Here is a 24,350-nt window from a genome sequence, read left to right on the forward strand (position 1 = left end):
AAACCTCAAGCAGCTTAACCTCGTTTCTCCTCCATCTGAGCTAGACTGTGCACTGGAGAATGAAAGATATGTGGGCCATGTTTTTTTTGTTGTTGTTTTTTTTTTTTACATGCTTTAAATTTTCTAACAGTCTTGATTACTCCTGTAAAATTTGAAGACCGCTTTCTGCTCCTTCTTTTAATGTGTAAATGCATCCCCTTATAAATAATTACCCAGATGCCTCACACTGGAACTTCGCATACTTTTGAGAAAATGCCCCGCCCCTATTTGCAAAATCCCTATTTGTCACATTCCCCGTTTTACAGCTTGAGCTGCACATTTTTCTTTAAAGACTGGTGCTGGAGGGATCACGATGTATTTTATCTCAATCGTTTTAGCAAGTATCCTCATTATACCGCTGGCAATTAAAACTTTCTCCCCTTATGTCTGGATGGATATTCTGTATTTCGGGGATCTAATGCGGATCTTAGTGAGATTCGTGTCGAGGCGCAGGAGGAGACCTCCCTTCTTTGTTTTGGACCGTTTCTTGGAGCAGACCGCCGCGCACCCGGACAAGCTGTTCGTTGTGTTTGGAGATGAGAGCCACACGTACGCCTGCACGGATAGAAGGAGCAACAAGGTCGCCAACGCGCTTCTGTCTCAGCCGGGGTACGAGTCGGGGGACACCGTGGCCCTCTTCTTGGGCAATGAGCCCGCCTTCATGTTTACCTGGCTGGCCTTGGCGAAGCTGGGCTCCCCTGTGGCTCTACTCAATAACAACATCCGCACCAAATCTCTGCTGCACTGCTTCAACTGCTGCAAGGCAAAAGTGCTGATAGCGGCCTCGGGTATGCATCTGTGTGCCTGTTTCAAAGTTTTTTAAACTTGTAGATGAGCTTGCAAAGTGAAGCTTCTAGTTTAAACTGTGCAAAAGGTCTATGGGGTGCACAGTTTTTTTTTTTTAAAATCATCTTTTTCTTAGATGGGGTTGCAACACTTTTCTTGCCTCCAACTTGATTTTACAGTGTCTATAGTCTTCTAAAACTTGTATGAAATGGTCTTTGTTTGCTGTGTGTCCCTTTCCAGAGCTAAAGGAAGCAGTAGAGGATGTGCTGCCCTCACTGATGGAGCACGGGGTCACCGTCCTCCTCATGACCAAGCGCTGTGACACACCTGGAATCGAGAGCTTCTCCGATAAAGTGGACGAGGCGTCGGACGCCCCGCTGCCTCGATCCCTCAGATCGCACATCACATTCAAAACTCCTGCAGTTTATATCTACACCTCTGGAACTACAGGTATCTGAGTTTCAGCATCACATCCGAGGCCTCCTTCGGTTTTCAAACTGTTTTGCATCTTGCTGTTTTTCCCAGGTCTCCCTAAAGCAGCTGTGGTCAACCAGAACCGCCTCCTGGCAGCTCTGGCAACTTTATCTTCAAACGGTGTGGGGTCCAGTGACGTCATCTACCTCAACCTGCCCATGTACCACACGGCTGGATTCATCATTGGCTTTATTGGGTCCATTGAGACGGGTAAGACGATGGATGGATTTGTTTTACCTGAGGGGTAAAAAGACTTTGTGAGGGGTTGTGTGACATTCCTCACGGATGGATGAATCCTTCGCTGAGCTAACAAGGAGTTGTCATTTTGTTTCGCACATCTCAGACTTTTTTTAACTGAAGTTTTTTCCTGTGGACGGCGGCCCTTGTCTCTGTTGACCTCAGTAGACATGTGACAGCCGTAGTAAGAGAGTAGAGTCATTGCATTTTGAGCTAAACAGTTGTACAGTCAGATTCAAACTGTCCAGATCTGCAACAAAGACAGGCATCCCAATGCAAACCAGTCTATTTTCACTCCAGATGTGGTAAAGCAGCTGTAAAACACAGTCTTAAAGAAGCTAAAAGGTGTTGTAAGGGGAAGCAGAGCAGGTCCCGTTTGTTGTCATGCAATATTAGAGGCAGTGCCCTAAGAAACCAGCGGTTTCTACAGTTTGTGGCCTAACAACAACCGACTTAACATCATGCCAATTTTTAAAGGCACCCTCCCGCTTCAAGACCTGTCACACAACTTAAATACGGAGCCACTGCTGTTTTTATTGCACAATACACAAAAGCGATCCCCTTGTGCGTCCTCTTCTTCTGGTTATCCTGTGAAAGAGTCCTTTGTCACGGTGATCCAGTAATCTAACTGTGTGGGTTTTCTTTTCTAAATAGGCTAAAGTTCAGAGCGCTATTATATGTCTCGGTAAGCTGTCCGAGTTATGCACTTAGTGAGACATGCCGCGCTGCCCAGAACAGTCGAAGATCTGTTGTGCTGCACATGCGGTTTTATTCTATTGGGATTTTTTTAAGTGACGTCAACTGATTTGTCTTTCATTTAATTCAAAGTGTAGAGTGAATGTATTCGTGGATACATTTTTAAAAAGCCAAGGAGATAAAAAGAATGTCATCCAAGGATAATCATTGTTTCCTTTTCTGTGTCTTATTTTTTTAAAGGGTCAACTATAATTCTGAAGAAGAAGTTTTCTGCGTCTCAGTTTTGGGACGACTGCAGGAAATACAACGTGACTGTTGTCCAGTACATTGGAGAGGTCATGCGTTACCTCTGTAGCACACCAAAGGTGACATGATATTGTTATATTTTTGAGTAGCTAAAGTGTAAATCAGTTTTGGATACTGATAGATCTGTAATCACCTTAAGTTGCTTACTCCATCCGACCGTTAGTTTTGGTCAGTAAGAATCAGGTATTCCAGGTTTTTGCTCATTTTCTTTGTCCTTGTATTGAAGAAGAGCTTCCGCAGCAGTGACTTGATCATGTGACAGTTAAAACTCTCCAGTGAAACCTAACCACAGGCAGTCTTTTAGGGTTGGCAGGAGGTTAAGGTCACCCTCCCTCTCATACAGGGGCAGGGAAACTTGAAAATAGGACTTAAACTGAAATCAAAGTACATGCAACTGCAGGTACTCCATCTGTGGTTATGAAGGTGCTGTCACAATCATGATTTAAGTAAGCGGTTGCCTCATTCAGAAATGCTGGTGTAGGTTGTTGACAAATGTATGCACTCATAGAAACCTACCTGATAACCTGTTTTAAATAACTCGAGGAATTGAAATTTAAACAAGCTCACACAGGATCTTTGGCAGGACGCTGCGTTCACCACGCCTCATCTCTGCCCTCCTAACTACAGTAAAGCTTCTTCTTCAAGGCAGCTGCAGACCTAGAGTGCTGTGAACCGGCTGCAGCAGGCTGGCATCGAGACAGATCTAGTCAGAGATAACTTTCCAAATCTGTACATTCCCACTGCGAACCACAGCTGGCTTACCAAAATAGAAATCGTTAAATCTCAACTATCAGCTTCCAGCGCCCTGCGTCAGTATCTGGGGGGTTTTGAGCAGCGTGACAGGAATCCGACATTTTCCAAGTTTCAGAATGAGCGTGTGCTTTTGAGACGCTTTAAAGATTGATCCGTTTCTCACTATATAGTAGACAGTACTGTAAACATTTCCCTAGGTGCATGCTATTCAGAGTATCCGGTTGCATCACATGAAGGGCAGTCTCAATTTACTATGTGACCCTGCGCTGCTCAGAGGAGGTGGTTTGTCTTTATCTGGTCACCTCTAGGAATAGATGCTGGCCTTTGCTTCGGAAGACCATATCAAGTAACTTGGCAACCAAATCTTCTTGTACTAGTATACAACATGGGTCATATTTATTAGAGTGTTACTTCGTATACAGTATTTGTACTATATTTGAGGGAAAGTCAGACGGAAGTAAATTTGTGAGGGTGAACTTGTTTCTATTGTCAAATTCTTACATGTAGACGGGGATTAGGAAAACATGACGAGGAAGGCGTCTGATTATGATTGACATGATGGCTCATGTACACCGATCAGGCATAACATTAAAACCGCTGACAGGAGAAGTAAATAACATTGACCATCTTGTGACAATACAATGTTCTGGAAACTTTTGTACCTGGCATTCATGTGGATGTTACTTAGACATGTAGCACCCACCTAGACCAGACCAGGCACCCCCATCCCATAGCAATGACACTCCTTGATGGCAGCAGCCATCCCCAGCAGGATGCAGCCTGACACAAAAACGGTTTAGGAACAACTCAAAAACATGAAGAACAGCACAAGGTGTTGACCTGGTCTCCAAATTCACTAGATCCCAAACTGATCAAGTATCTGTGGAATGATCCACAGAGGCCCCTCCCCTCAACCCATAGGACCCAAAGGCCCCCCACGAACAACATTCTGTTGCCAGACACCACAGGACACCCTCAGAAGGCCCATGTCCATCTTCTGATGAGTCAGAACTGACCTTCACAATAGTAGGAAGGTGGTCATAATGTTATGCCTGATTGGTGTATGTTTATTATAAAGAATATAAAACCATTTCAAAGTGCTAACAGGTGCAGTCAGCCCCACTTTTTCTGTGTTTGATGCAGCTTTTAGAATTTGATTCTACTACTGCTCCATGATTTACCCAGCCTCTCATATAGAAAGTTATAGGTAATGGATGTGCAGTTTTTTAAGTATTCTTGTTTATTTTATTTAGGTATGAAAGTATTATTTATGTAGAACTTACAAAGCAGATGTTTATGTATTTATTTATTTTTTTAACTGCAGAGAGACAACGACAAGGACCACAAGGTAAGACTAGCCATCGGGAATGGCGTGAGAGCAGAGATTTGGAGAGAGTTCCTCAGTCGCTTCGGGAACATTCAGATTCGAGAGTTTTATGCCTCCACTGAGGGAAACGTGGGATTTGTCAACTACGTGGGGAAAATTGGAGCTATCGGACGCGTCAACCTTTTGCATCGGGTAAGAATGAGGACAGCCAAAATAGAAAAATGTTCAGATTTGCGAAATATTTTTCAGGCTGTGAGTCTAAATCGTCTCAGCTCAACTAAGTAGCTTCTGCTGAGCTTTCAGTGGCATCTTATGGTGGACTGAGGAACAGCTGCTGAGCATTTTAGCATAGGCACATGAAATGCAATTGAAAGCTATTATAATAAACTTGTAACTTCAGTTAAGATTATTTTTAAAGCAAATGCTTATCCTTATATGAGATGATATGAATTTACAAAAGATGAACAAACGTAATGTTCACATTAAAAAAGCGTTGAACCTTGTTACAGTACTCTTATCTTCCTCTTGTAGAAGCTGTTTCCCTATACTCTTGTCAAGTATGACACGGAGCAAGACGAACCCGTTCGGGATGCCAACGGCCTCTGCATGGAGGTACCCAGAGGTGAATAATGATTGAAGCTGTTCATGTAAATGGCACACAGTGAATTTAAATCTCATCTGAGCATTTGAGGCTCATGGCTTGGCTTTTTTTTTTAAAAAAAAAGGTGAGACAGGGCTGCTGGTGTCAAAGATCACAGACATTGCTCCTTTTGTCGGCTACGCCCAAAGCGAGGAACAGACGGAGAGGAAAAGACTTCGCAATGTTCTCAAGAAAGGAGATCTGTATTTCAACACTGGAGACCTCATGAGGATCGATAAAGACAACTTCATTTACTTCCAGGATCGTGTGGGCGACACATTCAGGTACATGACCGGAATCGTAGTTTTATGCTATAATGTTTGGCATACACCGATTAGCCACAATATTCAAAACCACTGACAGGAGAAGTAAAAAACATCGACCATCTTAGGACAATTTAATGTTCTGCTGGGAAACTTTTGGACCTGGCATTCATTCATGTGGCTGTTACTTAGACATGAAGCACCCACCTAGACCAGACCAGGCACCGCCACCCCAAAGCAATGACACTCCTTGTTGGCAGCAGCCATCCCCAGCAGGATGCAGTCTGACACACACACACACACACACACCCACAGACAAAAAAAAAACGGCTGAGGAACAAGTAAAAAAAAAAAAACAACATGAACAACAGCACAAGGTGTTGACCTGGCCTCCAAATTCACTAGATCCCAAACTGATCTAGTATCTCTGGGATGGTCCACAGAGGCCCCTGCCCTCAACCCATAGGACCCAAAGGCCCCCACTAACAACATTGTGTTGCCAGACACCACAGGACACCCTCAGAAGGCCCATGTCCATTCTCTGATGAGTCACAACTGTTTTGGAGGCACAAGAGAGACCTACACAATATTAGGAAGGTGGTCATAATGTTATGCCTGACTGGTGTATCATTTATTGAGAATGAAACTTTTTCGTGTTAAGGTCAAATAAACAAAACGTAAAAACCTTGATCTAAATGTAGATAAATCCATATGTAATGTGACAATGAAAAAATGTCAAACGTCATAACTGTCTGAAACCACAGGTGGAAAGGCGAGAATGTGGCGACTACCGAGGTGTCTGACATCTTGACGATCAGTGATTGTCTCAAAGAAGCCAACGTATATGGAGTCCAAGTGCCAGGTTATAGTCGTTTTTTCTCTAAATTTGTCCTAACAGCGTGTTTAACATGAATACCACAACTTCTTAAAGGAACCGTATGTAAGAAATGTATTTCAATTAATCATAAAATGGCCCTGATATGTCACTAGACATGAAGAAATCATGTTCATTTCAAATACTTATACCACTGACAACAGTGGTCCGGCCAGGATATTGTCATTTAAAAGTGAAAGTTGCAGCCCTCAACTGATGTTGATGTTGTCATGTTGTGTTTTGGCCTGAGGCGCCACCCTCAAGCTATCTACTAATCACGAAGTCAGTAGAGTTTCGTCTTACGGGTTGCCAGCTCTGCTCTAGTTACCACAGCTGCAGCTACGAACATGTCGGACAAAACATGTTTAACGTTACTAAACCTAAAAGACCTCGTTATGAATTCGAAATATGTCGTGACAAAGTCCGGAATGGCATGAAATTGACCCTCGACTTTTTGGATGCTATATTCTACCATGTTTGTTGGTATAGGCTAACAGCCCCGTGCTTCCGTACATATAGACAGTGGATTTTCCATGGTCGCCCGTGCTAAATGTGTTCATAAAAAGCTTTATATCGCACCACTAGCAGGGTATGAAAACAATCTATGTTCCGACTGAAATGTGGTATTACAGTACATCTTTACGAAATATTTGGCTAATCGCCATTAGTACATTTTTGCGATACATAATTACTTCGCAAAACATCTCTCATGAAGCATAAACTTTATTAACAGAAAAAAAAACTTACTGTGTAGGACTCGTCACTTGCCATTGGAAGCTCCTTGTAGCAGCCTACGTTCCTGCTGGATCCTGCAGCTTAGCTGTCAACCTCGAGTCAGGGGGGAGGGGGAGGGGATACACCGTTCTACAGTATTTTGAAAGTGATTGCAGTACCAGTTTTGGCCAGTTTTGGCCACAATCCTACATACGGTTCCTTTAACCCTTTCATGCACACATTATGAAAAAAATGGTCCAGATTTTTTTAATATTGATTTTATTACTCTAATGCAACATTACAAAGAGTTAACATTTTAAAAAGAGTTATTTTTAACAGTATTTGATCATTTTTTTGAACATATTTTGTAACAGATAACATAAAAAGATTTTAAAAAGTTAAAAAAGTTGATTTTACAATCATGTCTGTAATGTTATTACTTTTTTAGCATGTAACATATTTTTAAAAACAGCTTTTTTAAATGTTAAAATGTTAAAAAGTCAGAAAATGATCTGATTACAATACTATTATACGGAAGTATACTATTATACGTGTGTGCGTGTGTGTGTGTGTGTGTGTGCGTGTGTGTCACTGTACACCACTTAGTAACCACCTAATGTCTTAATATATTACTCTTTGCAAAACATGCACCATTCATTGGTCTCCATATATTTCTGTAATGTTGTCATAAATAGGCAGTTCACATAATTTATAACATGTAGTTAGGTCATTATTTATGTTAATATGTTTACCAAATGTTTGTTTCTTTTTAATTTAAAGTAGTTAAATTCATATTTGAACAATACAAATAAAAAAAACTCCTAGTTACAAAATCAGATTTTTGGTCATTTAACTCCTCTGTTACGCAACGTCCACATACGTGGACAGTTGCTTTTTAGGGTGTACAAGCTATATTTTACATCAAATTTCGTTTCTAAACACATAAAGGGTTAACGCATCGAAGAGACGCATTTATTTATTAATGAACTGCTTAATGTGTTTGTCTCTTAGGACACGAGGGGCGGATAGGAATGGCGGCTGTCACGGTGAAGAACGACGCCTGGTTTGACGGAAGCAAAATATATAACCATGTGGTTAGCTACCTGCCCTCGTATGCACGACCTCGCTTTATAAGGATACAGGTAAGTGAATTCACACACACTTTACCGCAATTTCACATCTCAAAAAACGAGTATAAGACATGTTTATGATACATTTTGACATGAAAGTGTCACATTTGAGGTTTAACTAAAGGTCGGTAGGACCCAGATGCATGAAATCCAATAACACAACAAAAGTCCAACAAAAAGATCTAATCCGCAAAAGATAATCCTACAGAACAAGCAAAGTCATCCGAGAATCAGTAAGAGTCAAAAACACACGAGGCTAAGACAAATACAGCCATGTTTACGTCCTCTAAGGACGGTTTGGAAAGTTTCAAACTCAGTTTCATCGTATTGTGTATTATTCTATTTCTTGTTCTTTGAAAGTGTTCTTGTTTTACACGCCATGCTGCTCACGTATTCCTGAATTGGGAACAAATAAAGTTTTTTGAAATCTGAAATCTGAAATGGGGAAGAACAGGAACATCCATCGCTAGATAGATAGATAGCTAGATAGATAGAGAGATAGAGAGATAGATAGATAACTGCCCCTACCACAGAGCCTGTCTTCTGTATCAGTTTGTCCTCCCGCGAGATGCCCTTCTTCTTCGTGCTGCTTCCCCAACACTGTCATTGAGAATCTGGTAGAACATGTACAGCAGTTTCCAGGCAGATATCAAACAGTAAAACAAGCAAACAGGAGCAAGCAAACCGCAGACAAGGAAGGAGAGCTGACAAGACAGAGGTGAGGTTCATGAGGAAGGGAAGTAAAGCCACCGGAATCACACAGATGCCAAGGAATAACAAAAAGAACCAAACTCCACAGATGGACGAGAAGCGGTTCAAAACTCTGTAACTCATTTTTTTTTCTCCCGCCCAGAATGCCGTGGAATTGACGGCGACTTTCAAGCAGATGAAGGTGAAGCTGGTGGAGGAGAGCTTCGATCCAGGACGTATCCAGGACCCTCTTTACATCCTTGACGATAATGCGAAGAGCTATGTGCCGCTTACTGCTCAGGTCTACAACTCCATCATATCAGGAAACATCAAACTATGAGCAGTTTTAACTTTTTCTTTTTTTAGTCTGCCTGCATTGATACTTTCAGTTATGAACTTCCACTTCCTCAGGGACATAACCCGTTCTTTTTAATAATACTCATATCATTTGATATATTGTTTTTTTTTGTTTTGTTTTTTTTAAAAAAAAGCAGTACATGGAAATCACTGAAGGAGGTTATGTAAGGATTCATGTCAAAGCCTGGAGTCGCCCTGCAGGAGGTTTCAATCATGTGCTTTATGTACTTACTGGCATTTGATGATGTGTAGACTCTTTACCAGCATGAAGGCTGCTTTTCAGTATGAAAAGTGTCGCACATCACAGCAAACATGCAAAGTGGATAAATAATGTGGTATTTGATGTGTTAGAAGGAATCATTTGCTTTTAGAAAATAATGTACGTAGAAAACGGCACTACATGAATTTTATATATGTAAATATATACGACTTTCTTAAAGATTAAAGTGATTCTTGCCGTTAAACCACCACATTTCATGAGTATGTCTGCTGATTTTGCTCATTGCGGGCTAAAAACTACAAAACAAATTCCACGTGTACTAACCTGACAAAGTCAAAAGGGGGCGACAAACACTCAGTTTACCTAGAGTCTATTCCACAAGCGTATTTGGGTACATGGCACAGTGGAGTGGTGGTTAGCACTGATGCCTCACAGCAAGAAGGTTACGGGTTCGAATCTGTGCATGTTCTCCCTGTGCCTGCCGGCTTCCTCCCACTGTCCCACTCTTAAGCCGTGAGTGTGAATGTCTCTGTCTTTCTGTGTTAGCCCTGCGATAGACTGGTGACCTGTCCTGGGTGTACCCCGCCCCCTCTCTGATGACAGCTGGGACAGGCTCCAGCCCTCCCACCCCCTTGACCCTTCACAGAAAAAGAAGAAACCCAAATACATAACACGGTATGTGCGTTAATCTACAGTTTTAGTTTCCTCCCTAGGTACGATTTCTACAAGACGACAACGATTTGCTCACCTTCATACATATCGTGCGTTACACTGATGTTGAGCAATAAATCTTGGCTCCCAGTCAGTGTTCCAGTTCACTCGAAAGGTAAACTATTCTTGTATGCTGAAGCACCAAAGTGGCCCAGACCGTGAAAACCACATCAGAAATGTTACACAGTGTATCTTCACATCCTTCATATAAAGAGGGCATCACCGTCCCTCAGCTTTAATGATTATAAAGTCACGAAATTATGCAGTTGGACTGGGTTAAACGCTAATTTAAAGTTAAACGTTAAGTCATCCAAGCACCGAAAAAAACAAGAGACAAAACGTAACAGATCTAATAGAATAATGACATAACAATGACTCCTCTTCCCTGTCTCCTGTCCCCTGTTTCCATTTGAAACCTTTGAAACCTCTCAAGTGTATTGTGAGTGTATTGTGCAATGTATACTGTACCTGAGATGCTTTTATTCCTTTATTATCAGTTTGCTGCTCCATATGAAACAATACGAAGAGCCTCACGAGGAAGTTAATGTTTGATCTGATTAATCTAAACCTAACGATCATGTTTTCAGTTATGCTGCCTTGGCTAAACTCATGCCCCAAAGGTCATTCCGAGGTTTTAAATGTAAGAGTCATCTTTTCCTAAAGTCACAAATAAGGGTAACTAACAGTCAAGTTACTCAAGACATATGTGTTGCAAAAAGGGAACGACACATCTATAATTTGTAAAGTCAAATTTTATGATTAATGAAGAAATTAAATTTTCACATTTAACTGAATTTCTTCCTTATGTGTTATTTGGCCAGGACAATGCTGCTATTAAGTCTTGTGAGACACAATTTATTTGAATGACTATGTGAAATCAGCATTCACAGAAGTGAACATAAAGATAAAAGATAACTGGGAGAAAGGAAAAAATAAAAAATAAAAAGGGTGACGCTCAAACTACAGGTCCAACACTAAATAAATCTGTTTTATAGACAAATGCAGATTTACATGTGACATTTACATGTTTATTAAAAGTGTGGCACATATGGCAGATGGTCTAAGGGCCCTGTTTGTGCAGAAAAAAACAAAAAAAAAACAAACAGGGCTAGGTAAAAAGGTAAAAAGCAAACAAATGTTACAAACCAAAAGGACAGCAGGAAATGGCATCAGGGCATCTGGCAATCACAAGACAATAATAATCAACTCACACAAAGTCCAAGCCATGGGCGGCGGCTCATGGTCCTAAAGGGAGACTCCATGCTTGCTGTGCATCCACTGTTGACCACTTCAGAAGTAAAATTGATGATATCAGATCCAGGCTTTTATCTCAACAGATTTTAACTGTCGCCACACCTGGATCTTCGACTTTACCTGAGGAAACACTGGAGAGTTTTGTCCTGGTTGATGCAAGGACACTTGGTCGAGTTTTCTCCCAGGTAAACCCCACAACCTGCCTTTTAGATCCAATTCCCACACCGTTTTTTAAAACATTTTATGGGCTCCTTGAGGAACAGCTTTTAAACATTGTGAATTGCTCTCTTCAGACGGGTGTCTTCCCCACCTCCTTCAAAACGGCGGTGGTGAAGCCCCTTCTGAAGAAGAGCAATCTAGACCATAACATTCTTAATAATTACCGGCCTATATCCAACTTACCATTTTTAAGTAAAATTTTAGAAAAACTGGTTTTTAACCAATTAAATTATTTTTTAAAGTCAAACAATATTTTAGAGAGGCATCAGTCTGGTTTTAGGATGAACCACAGTACCGAGACAGCCCTATTAAAAATTTTAAATGATATCAGGTTCAATTTGGATAAGCATAAACTTACAGTCTTGGTACTACTGGATCTAACCGCCGCCTTTGATACAGTAGACCATCACATTTTATTAAACAGATTGAAGAACCTGGTCGGCCTCTCTGGTACTGTTTTCAACTGGTTCGTCTCTTACCTCACAGATCGCCACTTTTTTGTGAGTATGGATACATGTTCCTCAAGAACCCATGAGATCAAGTGTGGGGTTCCCCAGGGGTCAATTTTAGGTCCAATTCTTTTTAATCTATACATGATTCCCCTTGGGGATGTCATCAGGAGGCACGGCATCAGCTTTCATAGTTATGCTGACGATACACAACTGTACATGGCCGTGTCTCCTGATGACACAGGGCCTATTGATGCCCTTTTTAATTGCATTTTAGATATCAAGTCATGGATGGCAGCGAATTTCCTGCAGCTCAACCAGGACAAAACAGAGGTTTTAGTCATTGGTCCTGAAGGCCAGAGAGAGAAACTTTTAACAAAATTACAAGATTTTAAACCATCTCAAATTGTAAAAAACCTGGGCGTGATTTTTGACTCTGAGCTCAGTTTTATCCCACATATCAAAAACATAACAAAGATTGGTTTTTACCATCTTAAGAATATAGCCAGAGTCCGCCCATTTCTCTCTCAGGCCAGCACGGAGGTACTGATGCATGCTTTTATCTCTTGTCGTTTAGATTATTGTAATGCCCTGCTCTCTGGTCTTCCCAAAAAAGGTATCTCTAATCTCCAGCTATTACAGAACTCAGCTGCACGAGTGCTGACAAGGACCAGAGGGCGGGAGCACATTACACCTGTTTTAAAATCGCTGCATTGGCTTCCCGTGCGCTTCAGGATTGATTTTAAGGTTCTCTTGCTTGTTTTTAAGTGTCTTAACAGTCTTGGGCCTTCTTATTTATCTGACTTACTTTTACCATATCAACCCTCGCGGACCCTGAGGTCCTCCGGCACTGGCCTTTTAACCATACCTAAAGTTAGATCCAAAACACACGGGGAGGCGGCTTTTAGTTATTATGGTCCCCGATTGTGGAACAGCCTGCCGGAGAACCTCAGGGCCTCAGAGACTGTTGATGTTTTTAAAAAGAGGCTCAAGACCCACCTTTTCAATCAGGCTTTTAATTGACTTTCTAAATTATTATCTTCCTCCTTTTAATCAGACTTTTACATTTTAACTATATGCTTTAGCTACATGTTTTTATCTATATCGTACGTTTTTATCCCATTTTACAGTTTTAGTTTTAGTCCCTCAGTTTTTAGCAATTTTTAGCTTTTAGTAGTTTTTATCAGACTTTTTTGTCATTTTCTTTTCCATTTTAATTTTTAATTATATGTTACAAATACATGTTTTAATTTTATGAGCTGAAAAGCATTTTTATCTACATTGGTCATTTTGTCCTATTTTACAGTTTTAGTCCTTGGCTTTTAGCCCCAGTGTTTCCTCATGGGGGCCGACCACACTGGGAGTTGCTGCTGGTCTACTCACGGGGGTGCTGTCCTATGGGCGGCTCTGGCCCTGGTGGCTGGAGGGCTTTGCACCTTGGTGTGGGGCCTCCTGTCGACCCGGGTCGGGGCTGTCTCTCTATGGCAGTGCTCCCTGTAGTCGTGGGCTGGAGGCCCTCTTGGTGTGGTTGGGCCCCAAAGGTGGCTCTTTCCTTGCTCCAGGTCTCGCTGTCTAGCCATGTCTCTCTTGTGCGGGGTGTGTGTGGGGTGTGTGTGTGGGTGTGTGTGTGTATGTGTGTTGGGGGTGGGGTGTGTGTGTGGGGGGGGGGGGGTATGTGTGTGTCTCATGTCTCTGTGTTCTTATGGGGTGGGAGGGTTGGATTTTTTGTTCTGTTTTTGCTGTTTTTAGCCTCTGTGAGGCACTTTGTATTGCTTTTAATAGGTATGAAAAGTGCCATATAAATAAACTTGATTTGATTTGATGTTGTGCGGACCAGGAGTGGGAGATACTCTTCTCCCTCTGTGTCCTTGCAGCTATCACTCCTGTAACATACCACCTAATAAAATACCATTCCCGATAGACCTCGCAAAGAGATTGAATCCTGCTTGCAAGGTCACAGGTCAAGGTCTGTTGCTGGACATCAAATTCTAAAGTGGGAGCTGCAGACGCTGCTGAATGGTCAGCGTCTGAACTGCTGAAACTGCTGGAACTGCGGTGTATTTGGATGTGATCTCTTACATTATGACCACCTTCCTAATATTGTGAAGGTCTCCCTTGTGCCTCCAAAACAGTTGGGACTCACCAGAGAATGGACATGGGCCTTCTGAGGGTGTCCTGTGGTGTCTGGCAACAGAATGACGTTAGTGGCGGCCTTTGGGTCCTATCAGTTGAGAGGGAGTTGTTCCTAAACTGTTTTTTTTTGTGTGTGTGTGTCAGACTGCATCCTGCTGGGGATGGCTGCTGCCATCAAGGAGTGTCATTGCTATGGGGTGGGGGTGCCTGGTCTGGTCTAGGTGGTGCATGACTAAGTAACATCCACACGACTGAATGCCGGGTCCAAACGTTTCCCAGCTGAACACAAGATGGTCAAAGTTATTTACTTCTCCTGTCAGTGGTTTTAATGTTGTGGCTGATCGGTGTAGCTCGGTGGGCCAGATGCAGATGAAATTAATAACAGTATTGTTCTGTTCTGTAGAAGACACTGTAGTCAAAACACATTGTTCTGCAGAAGTACTTGTTCTTTATCTGCTAGACGGAGGGATGAATGTAACAGGAGTTGCAAATGGCCAACAAGACTCTCAGGTTACAAAGTAGTTGCAGACTTTATCTTTTGGCCCCAGGGAAACCGGGACACAAATACCTACACTGTGGGCCAGGTCTCTGTGTTTACTGTATATACTGTATATACTGTATGGACTCAGCCAACAGGTTCAGAGTCACATTTCCAGTTCTGAAACCCCTCCAGATATCTCTCCAACAGTCTGCTTGTGTAAATTTGGACAGCAGACAACTCGTGCAGGTTTTCTGCTCATTGTTGCTGGGTGTCACACGGTGACGAGCAGCGACTGTGACTGGCTTTACGGGTAGGCTTAAGTTTCTGGGACTTTCTCCTCTTCGGCTATGAGTGCAAAGGGTGTTGAGGTGGAGCCTGGGAGCGATTAAATGAGGCCCGTCAGAGCACTGCGCACAAACTCGCAGAGCATTTTGCACGATCACAGGGGGAAAAATATAGTTCGAAGTTCAATAGGCGGAATCGGAATAGATCCACTTTGGAAGCTGTTGTAGGTTCAAAGCATCAGGATTTACACACGTCTCCCGATAATAATGATTGCAATAATTATTTGCACCGTTCTGGCAGTTGTGCATTTATTTATTTACTGGCGGAACCCGTATTTACCGAAAGATTTGAAATACTCTTTCACTGCGATTAGAGTCGCAATACACATGTCCAGAATAAAGAAGAAGTTTCACAGCATGTTGGACTGCTTTCTGGACAAGGTGAAGGAACACCCGAACAAGGAGTTCATCGTTTTCGAGGACAGCTCCTACACTTACAGCGACGCCGACAAGGAGAGCAACAGAGTGGCCGCGGCCCTGTCGGCGCATGCCCACCTGCAGGAAGGGGACACGGTGGCCCTGTACATGAACAACGAGCCGCTGTTTGTATGGACGTTGCTGGGAGTGGCCAAGCTGGGATGCACGGTGTCTCTCCTCAACTCTAACATCAGATCCAAATCCCTGCTGCACTGCATCTCCTGCTGCGAGCCCAAGGTCCTGATCGTTGGTGCTGGTAAGTTAGGATTAATAAAAAATTGCTGTTATGTTTTATGCAATTCCAGACCTCATTCCCCGAGTCAGTAATTGCCTATATTGCAAAATAAGCCTGCAGTTAGTTGCATGTACTGTTTGCTGAATACTTGCAGGAGTCTTGAAATAAATCATTCTGTACTTAAACAACTTCTCAGTGATGTCAAACTCGTTGCTATTAGTGAATTTGCTCTCTGAATGGTGTGACCGGGGCCAGTGCATGTTATATTCAGTTCAGTTTAAAACTTTGAATCAGAACAAAGAAACCAAATTGTGTTGTTAAGATTTTAACCTATTACTTTGGCTGGTGTATTTTTCTGGTTTCCGTTTGTCAAAAAATTGTTTTAACGGGTCTCCACATCTGTTTGGGTTGTTTTCCCCATTCATTTTGTTGTGATTGCACGGACCCCTGTGGAGTTTAGCTCTTTTGTTTTGCTTCTCTTACAGACTGTTTTTCTCCACACGATGTTATACTGCATTATTTATTTAACTAAGACTTTAAGTTAAGACTTTTAACCGAGTCGCAGACCTCAGGGAGAAACTGTTTCATTCTGTCTGTATGTCAAATGACAATAAAGCTTGACTTGATTCGATTCCTCAGACATCCTAGATGCTATAGAGGAGGTGCTGCCATCCCTGAAGGAGCAGGGCATGCTTGTGTTTGTCCTCAACGAGCACTGTGATGTGGATGGCATCGAAAGCCTCTGCGACAAACTTCAGCTGGCCTCAGAACTGCCTCTGTCGCCTCAGCTGAGGGCCAACTGTAACGTGAAGAGTCCCGCGCTGTACATCTTCACTTCAGGAACCACAGGTAATGTGACAGGCGTATCTGACCTTGACTTCTGATCTGTTTTTTTTTTTTTTAGTGCGCAGGGCCTTGAGCGGCAGATGTAGGACAATAAAAACGCTCAGTTTCCAACTTCTTTGTTATCTTTCAGGGCTTCCCAAGGCCGCTGTTGTTACCCACGAGAAGCTATGGCTGGCATCTTTTGTTCAGAATTTTGCCTCTGTCCGCTCCAGCGATGTCATCTACATAAACATGCCTCTCTACCACAGCGCTGCTTGTATGATGGGGCTTTTTGGGGCCATAAACAATGGTAAAGCATGAGAAAATAAAAAATGAAACTTACAAAAATACAAAATACGCATCCTGATGGTAACACTGGGTTTATATCAAAGGTTAAACCAACAGACATATGACCTCAAACAACAGGCTCTGCTCTTCGTTATTTGTATTTCAAAGGCCCAAAGTTCAGATTGCACGACAGTCCTTTCAGCGTGAGATTGTGTATTTGTTGAAGTTTGTTTCTCTTTGCGTCTAGGCATCACGGTTGTTTTAAGGCGCAAATTCTCAGCATCCAACTTCTGGAATGACTGTAGAAGGTACAATGTGACTGTCATTCAGTACATAGGAGAGATTATGCGCTACCTCTGCAACAACCCGAAGGTAAACATCAGCATGACACCTTTCATTTGTCAGCAGCTTAATTAGTTTCAATTAAAGTTGCAATGTTTAAATTTTTTTCCCCTTGTCTCACCTCTCCTTCGCCCTCCGTCAGCGAGACAACGACAAGGATCATAAAGTCAGAGTGGCTGTAGGGAACGGTTTGAGGGCAGACACCTGGGCTGAATTCCTGAAGCGATTTGGAAACATTCATATCTGCGAATGCTACGGGGCGACTGAAGGAAACATCGGTTTTATCAACTACACTGGCAAAGTTGGAGCCATGGGCAGAGAACATTTTCTCCACAAAGTAAGATAAATCCTGTTTATTTGCTCTCGTTTACAGGCGCGCTTGCATCACAATGTACAGATTAAATATAATTTTGTGCAAATAAAGACCATTTTATTCTGAAATTTCAGCTGGGACATTCGTATGCCCTCATAAGATATGACACAGAGAAAGAGGAGCCAGTCAGAGACTCCAGAGGATTCTGTATTAAAGTCCCAAAAGGTAACCTTGTCTTCTCCAGACCTAAGGCCAGAGCTCTTGGACTTTAAGTTCTTACGAATCCTCTTGTTTGCTTTCGCCCGCAGGGGAAACTGGCTTGTTCGTGGGTAAGATTGAAAAAAAAACACCCTTCAACGGCTATGTCAAGAGCCAGCAGCAGACTGAGAAGAAGAAGCTGAAGGATGTGTTTGTGAAGGGAGACCTCTACTTTAACAGTGGCGACCTCCTGAAGATAGACAAAGAGGGATTTGTGTACTTTCAGGACCGCATTGGAGACACTTTCAGGTATGTGGAGGAACAAAGTGGACAGTCTCGGCAAACAGTGACCATATAGTGACCACAGAAAGCATGAAGATGTAGTATGTGTGACAAAACATCACATTACACCAGAATGCAAAATCTCGTTGTTTTCTATAATTTGTTTTCATGCTGAAGAAAATTCTTCCTGAATGTTTGAATAAGAACAAAACTGTCCACCTGTGCTAAGAGAATTTCCTTCAGCTGAAAACTAACACTCTGTACATATTGTCATCAAATGCAGGTGGAAAGGAGAAAATGTGGCAACCACAGAGGTGGCTGATAGTTTGCTCACGGTGGACTTTGTTGAAGAGGCTAATGTCTACGGTGTGAAGGTGCCAGGTAAATAATAATTAATAATAATAATAATTTATCAGCAGTTATTTAAGATTTATTAGGTCACAAGATCCCATTTACTACATTTAGTGTGTTATTATAGCAAAAGAAAAGCATAAATGTAAAAGAAAAAGAAACAAATCATGTACGTGAACCAGTTCCTTACCTGTCACGAGTCAATCCCTGCATCGCTACAGTAAGGAAAAGGTAAAGAGCTGTTTAAATTCACGTCCCGTATTTAATTTGACCTCGACTGACCAGGACACGAGGGGAGAATCGGAATGGCGGCGCTGAAGCTGAAAGAAAACATGAACTTTGACGGCAAAGCTGTGTTTCAGCATGTCAAAAACTACCTGCCCAGCTACGCACGGCCGCGCTTCATACGCATACAGGTGAATAAAGTCCCGCTGAATTTAATGAATTATATATTTTTAAAAAAAATAAAAAATCAACTGTTGAATCACAATTTATTTTCCTCTGGCAGGATGCATTGGCAGTGACTGGGACGTTTAAGCAGTTGAAGATGAAGCTGGCAGAGGAGGGTTTCGACCCGTCCGTCATCCAGGATGCTTTGTACTACCTGGATGACAATAAGGGCTACATACCCATGACTCGGGAGATGTTCGACGCCATTTTAGGGGGAACAGTCAGACTCTGAACGGGTTCATTGTTTATCATTACATATAGATAAACCAAACTGTACACTGAGCATAAACTGTTTCATGAGCTACTCTACCTTCTGTTTTGAACCACGCGTACACAAATCTAATTAAGCTGGATTACCTTTTGATATCTTTTTGATATTTGATTTTTATTTTTTTAAATTGTAAATATGTGATCCCATGTTGTCATTCTGCAAACTTCAATTTGTCAGATGCTCCCTGTGCCGGCTCTGCACCTCTTTGCAGAGATCCTGCAAAAGTAAACTGCTCAATTATCAATAACCAATTAACTGTGTGGTGTGGTGAAGTATGTACGTTGGTTTATCGGGATTGTTACAGGAGCTTTGGTGCTGTGGCGGTTTCCAGCGGGGTGGGAGAGGGAGGAGTGTTGGCAGCGGGAGAGGAAGACATACAGTTCATTCTAATGCAGGTGGAGGACAAGTGTTTTTGAGCTGCTTGCGTAACCTTCAGAGGACAGCACAGCTGGTGCCGACTGCACTGCACCCACGGGTTGCAGAAACTGGGCACGCTGTAGAACTTTGTCAGCTTTTTCAGGACCTGTTTGCCCAGAAGGTTTGATGGCACCTCCGTAATCTTAAACATAGGACCAGATCCTGTTGTTGATGGCATGGGGAGGCTGTCTGCAGCATCTTCAGAGTCATAGCCTGACAACGGACCAATGTATGTGTAAGGCAAAGGCTCGCTGTTGCAGCTGAGAGAGCGCATTGGTCTCCGAGAGCGATTCCAAGCCTTGTCAATCCACAGCTCCACTTGAGCTTTGTCCAGCGTGGAGGCGGCATCCTCTTTCTCGTCGGAATTGGCGTCTGGGTTGGCGATTTGGTTTTCTTCGCCTCCTATCACTTCGTCATCCCCTGGTTTAAGCTGGTCGGCGTTATTCAAAGCCTGCATCTCAGCCAGAAGAGTGGAAGCTGTTTTAGAGATAAGGCCCCAGTCCTTAAGGATGTCGTCTGCAGTAGTGAACTGTGAGGTCACGGTAAACCGGATGATGCGTTTGGTGTGAATGTCTGCAGGGATGAGATACATGGTCCCCGACCGGGTCAGTCTCCTCAGCAGCTCCTGGGTCAAAGCATTTCCTGCCTGGAAAAGAAAGTATACAACAGTGTGTTGCAGAGCCAAAAATCAAAACCTTCCGAACAACATAAAAGCTTTCTCTGTAATAAATATAATTTATGCCAAACAATAAAAGCCATAGTCTCACCATGTTAATGAATCCAAATATTGTTTTAACCTTCACCTGGACATGATAACACTGTATGACCTTCGAGTAACTCACCTTTGAACAAGGTGCGACTCTCAACGATGATAAGCCAGAAGTCTTTCTCGACAAATATAAAACATGACCTAACACATGCATTTTTATATCTTTCCGCTCGGTTACAAGTACCTTCAGACAGAAGACCACCAGGCCAAGGTGCCTCTTGGCTGGAACCTCAAAATTTGGGTCACTTTTTATGTGACACTCCAAGAGCTTTGCCATCTCAATCCCCTGAATATAACGAGAAAAAAAAAGATCTGAATCTGAACAAAAGGTCTCAGATTAAACACACTTTTTTTAAACACACTTACTATGAACAGATGTTTTATCGTGAAATAATTAGCAGAGAAGAGAACAGAGTGTCACTCACATGTCTGATGTGAGCCTGGAGGTTTTTCAGTCCAAAGGAGCGCATGACGAACCAGAGTTTAAGAGAACGGAAACGGCGACTGAGCGGAATTTGCCAGTGCTGAAAAACGGATCAAAAGACGTGCATCATTGAGATGGAGATGGTTGAATCTTGGACTTCAGTGAAGACATGATGAAACGTTACCATAAAGTCAGTGGCTGCCTGTGAGTTTTCATGTCTGAGGTAAACAGGGTCAACGCTGAAGGTTTGCTGGAGCTTATATTTATCCTTAACCCTGAAATAACAACCAAATTCAAAGATTTCAAAGATAACATATAGAGATTAGTGAGATAAGGTTTTGATGTAGTGGACATACCAGAAAGCCGTGCAGTCAAAATGGACCATCATCCACTTGGAAGGGTTGAAGACGAAAGAGTCTGCAAATTCAATTCCCTCCAGGGACCAGCGCAGCTCTGGACAGAAGTATGCAGATCCAGCGTACGCGGCATCAACGTGCAGCCAGACTCCCTCTTCTTCACCTGTAAAAAGGTTTAGTACTTAGCATTTCTCATAATGCACGCACACGGAAAACAACACTACGTCTACAAGCAGAGTCAGAAAGAGACGTATTCGGAAGTAAAATGTGAAGACGCACAAACTGGTCCCAGTTCGGATAGCTTGTCGAAGGCACACACTCCCGTGGTTCCCAGAGTTGAACAGAGCTGAACAAGAGAGATGAGACGGAAAATTTATTGTCTTTTTTCACGTGTTTGCTCTAATGAATTATCCACAATTAGTTTTTGATAGGTCTGTAGGTTTATTTTCTGTAAAAAGATTTTAATTATATAATTGTAGGGAGGTAAACATGGATGTCGAGAAAAGGCTATGTTAATTTCATACCCCCTTACACTGACGAAACTGCCATTTGACCGCTGGATTTCAAATCTCACATACTAATTTCATTTGAATACACTCACCGAGAGAGATTGCAAAACAGTTTCTGCTTACATCTGTGTTTCCACAAGGCAGTAGCATAAATAAAGGTCAACAACTGTGAGCTAAAACAAAGAAACAACTCACTGCAGTGGTGTCAGAAGTGTCAAATACGTACCATGAAGGGGACCAGTCCCATCCTCCTGTCTTCTTGTATGGCTTGTTTCAAGGTGTCTCCTCTCAGAGACAACTGCTCGTCCGTGGGCAGAAACCTGATCTTCACCAGAGAGATCAGTCCTGCCTTCTCAACCGAGGAATGAGCCTACAAAAGCAGTGGCACATCGGGTCAGTTTCACGGTTTATTTCATCCGATCGATAGGACAAGATGCAGGAACACAGACCTGATCTGAAGCGTAGGCCACCAGTCGTGAGTTCAGGACCGAGTCATCCACGTCTTGGTCAAGCTCCGCCCGCAGCTGCAGGATTTTGTCTTTCCTGGCTGCGAGCAGAGCAACCAGTGTACTCTCACTGACTGTGCTCTGACAGGGAAGGCAGGCAGAAGAGAAAGATGATGAGCTCTCGGTCACTGCAGTGGACTCTCCTTAAAGGGTTGGAGTTTAAAATAGTTTAAAATGAATGTGTTGCAGACCTGCAGTATACCTCCACCTCTGCTGTCTAGATGGTGATGCAGGAAGAAAGACGGGAGCCCCAGCGCCTTACACAGCCAGTCCATCACATTCATTTCCAGCTCCGTACATGCTGGGCTGGATGCCTGTTTAAAACCAAAAAGGACAGTACAAGTTATCAGTGCTTTGTGGATGTGACCTCTTTGCTATTCTGAGGTGCTGTCCCCTTACCCAGGTGAATCCCACACAGTTGATGGCATCGGCGAGCATGTCTCCGAGCATAGAAGGCCAGGAGGTCAGACTCGGGTAGTAGGCGTGCATGTGAGGGCTCTGCCAGTGAACCACCTGGACACAAAAAGTTAGGATTAGGGTTAGAATACAATTCTGTGTCATAATTGTATTCCTTAAAGATTCAGTCAACTGCAGCAAGAAAGCTGAATTTAAACTTGAATTTGATGATAGTAGGAACTTACCCCCGGCATGATGACTTTCTCAATGTCATTAAAGATATTCTCCCAGTCCTCTGGTTCTGTAGGTGCAGCATCAGGAATAAGCTCCTTCATGTAACCCGGTTTCACATCTGGAATGACTCTTCTCTCCCTGATGGAGCCCAGGTACTTCGTGATGTAGTCCACCAGCTCCTTACCTGATCAGAAACACCACTCGGTAACAGCGGTCATGATATTCCCATCGACATGCATCACGCTTATTGTCTACTTGTAGTTATTTGCAGTGAAATATAGACAAATTGAGTCAGTACAGTCAAAAGGATCCTATGATTACCTCTGCGATTGTATTCCTCAGGCTGCATTTCTGGGGATGAGACCTCTTCGGGTTAATTTGTTGTGGTGTGTGACAGGTGGTTGCGGTGATGCTTTGTGTATTCAGTGGCAGAGATCACAGGACTATATAGACCCTGCTTTGAAGAACACGCCCTAGATGGGTGACGCATTTGAACCACCGAACAAATGCCCTCCATGGGTTCTTTTCATCTCCCACTGACTCCACATCTGTAATAAATATTTACCCTCCTCTCATAGTAATGAACTATTTATTCATATCTGAAGAGAGCGATATTATTAACAGTGTAACTAATAGTTAATGTAATATTTGTCTCTGCAATGAGAATGAAAATATTCTTAATATAGAGAGAAATTGTGTAAGATTATGTTCTTGTGGATTATTATGTCCCCAACATTGAAGTCAGGCCTTCTTCTAATTATCATGACAGTAATTTGAGGGGTTGTGAGATGATTGAAAAGATCAGGAAACAAAGATAAACAAAGTTCTGCTGCATGTTTTTCTGGGCTTTTCTCATTGTTGGTGAAATATTCAACACCGATCAGGCATAACATTATGACAAGTGAAGTAAATGTTCCTCTGGGAAAGTTTTGGACCTGGCATTCATGTGGATGTTACTTAGACATTTACCACCCACTTAGACCAGACCAGGCACCCCCACCCCATAGCAATGACACCAGCAGGATGCAGCCTGACACAGGAACACACACACAAAAAAAAAAAACGGTTTAGGAACAACTCAAAAAAACATGAAGAACAGCACAAGGTGTTGACCTGGCCTCCAAATTCACTAGATCCCAAACTGATCAAGTATGCGTGGGATGATCCACAGAGGCCCCTCCCTTCAACCCATTGGACTCAAAGGCCCCCACTAACAACATCCTGTTGCCGGAATGTTAAGATAAGATGAGATAAGATAATCCTTTAATTTATCCCACAGTGGTCATAATGTTATGCCTCCTTTCCCTGCTTGCCCTGCTTTCCTGGAACTGGAGTTATTTACTTGGTAGACATTTACCAGGAATCAGGAGCTATAAACCCTTTTTCGCAGCAGGCATTTTATCTTGTCACAGCAGGGAGAGTGAGTTGATCAACTAACTTAATTCCATTAAGCGTCTCATTAAACTATGACAGTGCACTAGCAAAGCGTTGTTAATACACCGGTGCTTTCACTACTGTACTGTGAAAACCCTATATGTCTCACTTTTAGCTGTTTTACATAGTGAACTGTTTGTTGAGCAGTAATTAGAGAATCCAGAAACTTACTGGGCTTGTTTGAAACATAATGTCCTCGCAGCAGAGAGCAAATAAATTAAATATGCAGCATATAT

The 24,350-nt window shown here is 42.6% G+C and overlaps 3 protein-coding genes across 3 annotated transcripts; 2 read left to right on the forward strand and 1 right to left on the reverse strand.

The window, feature by feature from the left end:
• Nucleotides 1-292: 292 nt before the first annotated feature.
• On the forward strand, nt 293-13,720 carry LOC311485681 (long-chain fatty acid transport protein 2). Its single transcript, XM_084541248.1, has 10 exons — nt 293-827; nt 1,066-1,275; nt 1,351-1,509; nt 2,473-2,597; nt 4,616-4,810; nt 5,150-5,240; nt 5,344-5,542; nt 6,286-6,383; nt 8,121-8,251; nt 9,093-13,720. Exons 1-10 carry the CDS (start codon nt 353-355, stop codon nt 9,267-9,269), a joined length of 1,860 nt encoding a protein of 619 aa, XP_084397374.1. The 5' UTR covers nt 293-352; the 3' UTR covers nt 9,270-13,720.
• Nucleotides 13,721-13,820: 100 nt separating this feature from the next.
• On the forward strand, nt 13,821-19,362 carry LOC311485682 (long-chain fatty acid transport protein 2-like). Its single transcript, XM_084541249.1, has 10 exons — nt 13,821-15,770; nt 16,389-16,598; nt 16,726-16,884; nt 17,110-17,234; nt 17,347-17,541; nt 17,652-17,742; nt 17,826-18,024; nt 18,281-18,378; nt 18,634-18,764; nt 18,857-19,362. The coding sequence occupies exons 1-10, from the start codon at nt 15,305-15,307 to the stop codon at nt 19,028-19,030; spliced, it is 1,848 nt and encodes a 615-aa protein (XP_084397375.1). The 5' UTR covers nt 13,821-15,304; the 3' UTR covers nt 19,031-19,362.
• A 2-nt stretch (nt 19,363-19,364) lies between these two features.
• hdc (histidine decarboxylase) lies at nt 19,365-23,190 on the reverse strand. The gene is made up of 12 exons (XM_084541250.1): nt 23,002-23,190; nt 22,692-22,864; nt 22,450-22,563; nt 22,242-22,364; nt 21,994-22,131; nt 21,771-21,914; nt 21,315-21,381; nt 21,036-21,198; nt 20,864-20,954; nt 20,681-20,779; nt 20,440-20,541; nt 19,365-20,132 (listed from the first exon to the last, which is right to left on the reverse strand). The coding sequence occupies exons 1-12, from the start codon at nt 23,027-23,029 to the stop codon at nt 19,368-19,370; spliced, it is 2,007 nt and encodes a 668-aa protein (XP_084397376.1). The 5' UTR covers nt 23,030-23,190; the 3' UTR covers nt 19,365-19,367.
• Nucleotides 23,191-24,350: the final 1,160 nt, after the last annotated feature.

Source organism: Chelon labrosus (genome assembly GCF_963514085.1).
Source record: "Chelon labrosus genome assembly, chromosome: 3".
NCBI lineage: Eukaryota > Metazoa > Chordata > Actinopteri > Mugiliformes > Mugilidae > Chelon > Chelon labrosus.

What these genes read in the sequence shown, in the direction of transcription:
- LOC311485681 (XM_084541248.1), top strand. Translation starts at nt 353, where the DNA reads ATGTATTTTATCTCAATCGTTTTAGCAAGTATCCTCATTATACCGCTG. An exon ending in TATTGGGTCCATTGAGACGG is followed by an intron (nt 1,510 to 2,472) that starts GTAAGACGATGG and finishes ATTTTTTTAAAG; the next exon opens with GGTCAACTATAATTCTGAAG. An exon ending in CGTGTGGGCGACACATTCAG is followed by an intron (nt 5,543 to 6,285) that starts GTACATGACCGG and finishes CTGAAACCACAG; the next exon opens with GTGGAAAGGCGAGAATGTGG.
- LOC311485682 (XM_084541249.1), top strand. Translation starts at nt 15,305, where the DNA reads ATGATTGCAATAATTATTTGCACCGTTCTGGCAGTTGTGCATTTATTT. An exon ending in ACCTCTGCAACAACCCGAAG is followed by an intron (nt 17,235 to 17,346) that starts GTAAACATCAGC and finishes GCCCTCCGTCAG; the next exon opens with CGAGACAACGACAAGGATCA. An exon ending in GAGAACATTTTCTCCACAAA is followed by an intron (nt 17,542 to 17,651) that starts GTAAGATAAATC and finishes CTGAAATTTCAG; the next exon opens with CTGGGACATTCGTATGCCCT.
- hdc (XM_084541250.1), bottom strand. Translation starts at nt 23,029, where the DNA reads ATGCAGCCTGAGGAATACAATCGCAGAG. An exon ending in TGGCCTACGCTTCAGATCAG is followed by an intron (nt 21,915 to 21,993) that starts GTCTGTGTTCCT and finishes CTGCTTTTGTAG; the next exon opens with GCTCATTCCTCGGTTGAGAA. An exon ending in TCCAGGCTCACATCAGACAT is followed by an intron (nt 20,542 to 20,680) that starts GTGAGTGACACT and finishes CGTTATATTCAG; the next exon opens with GGGATTGAGATGGCAAAGCT.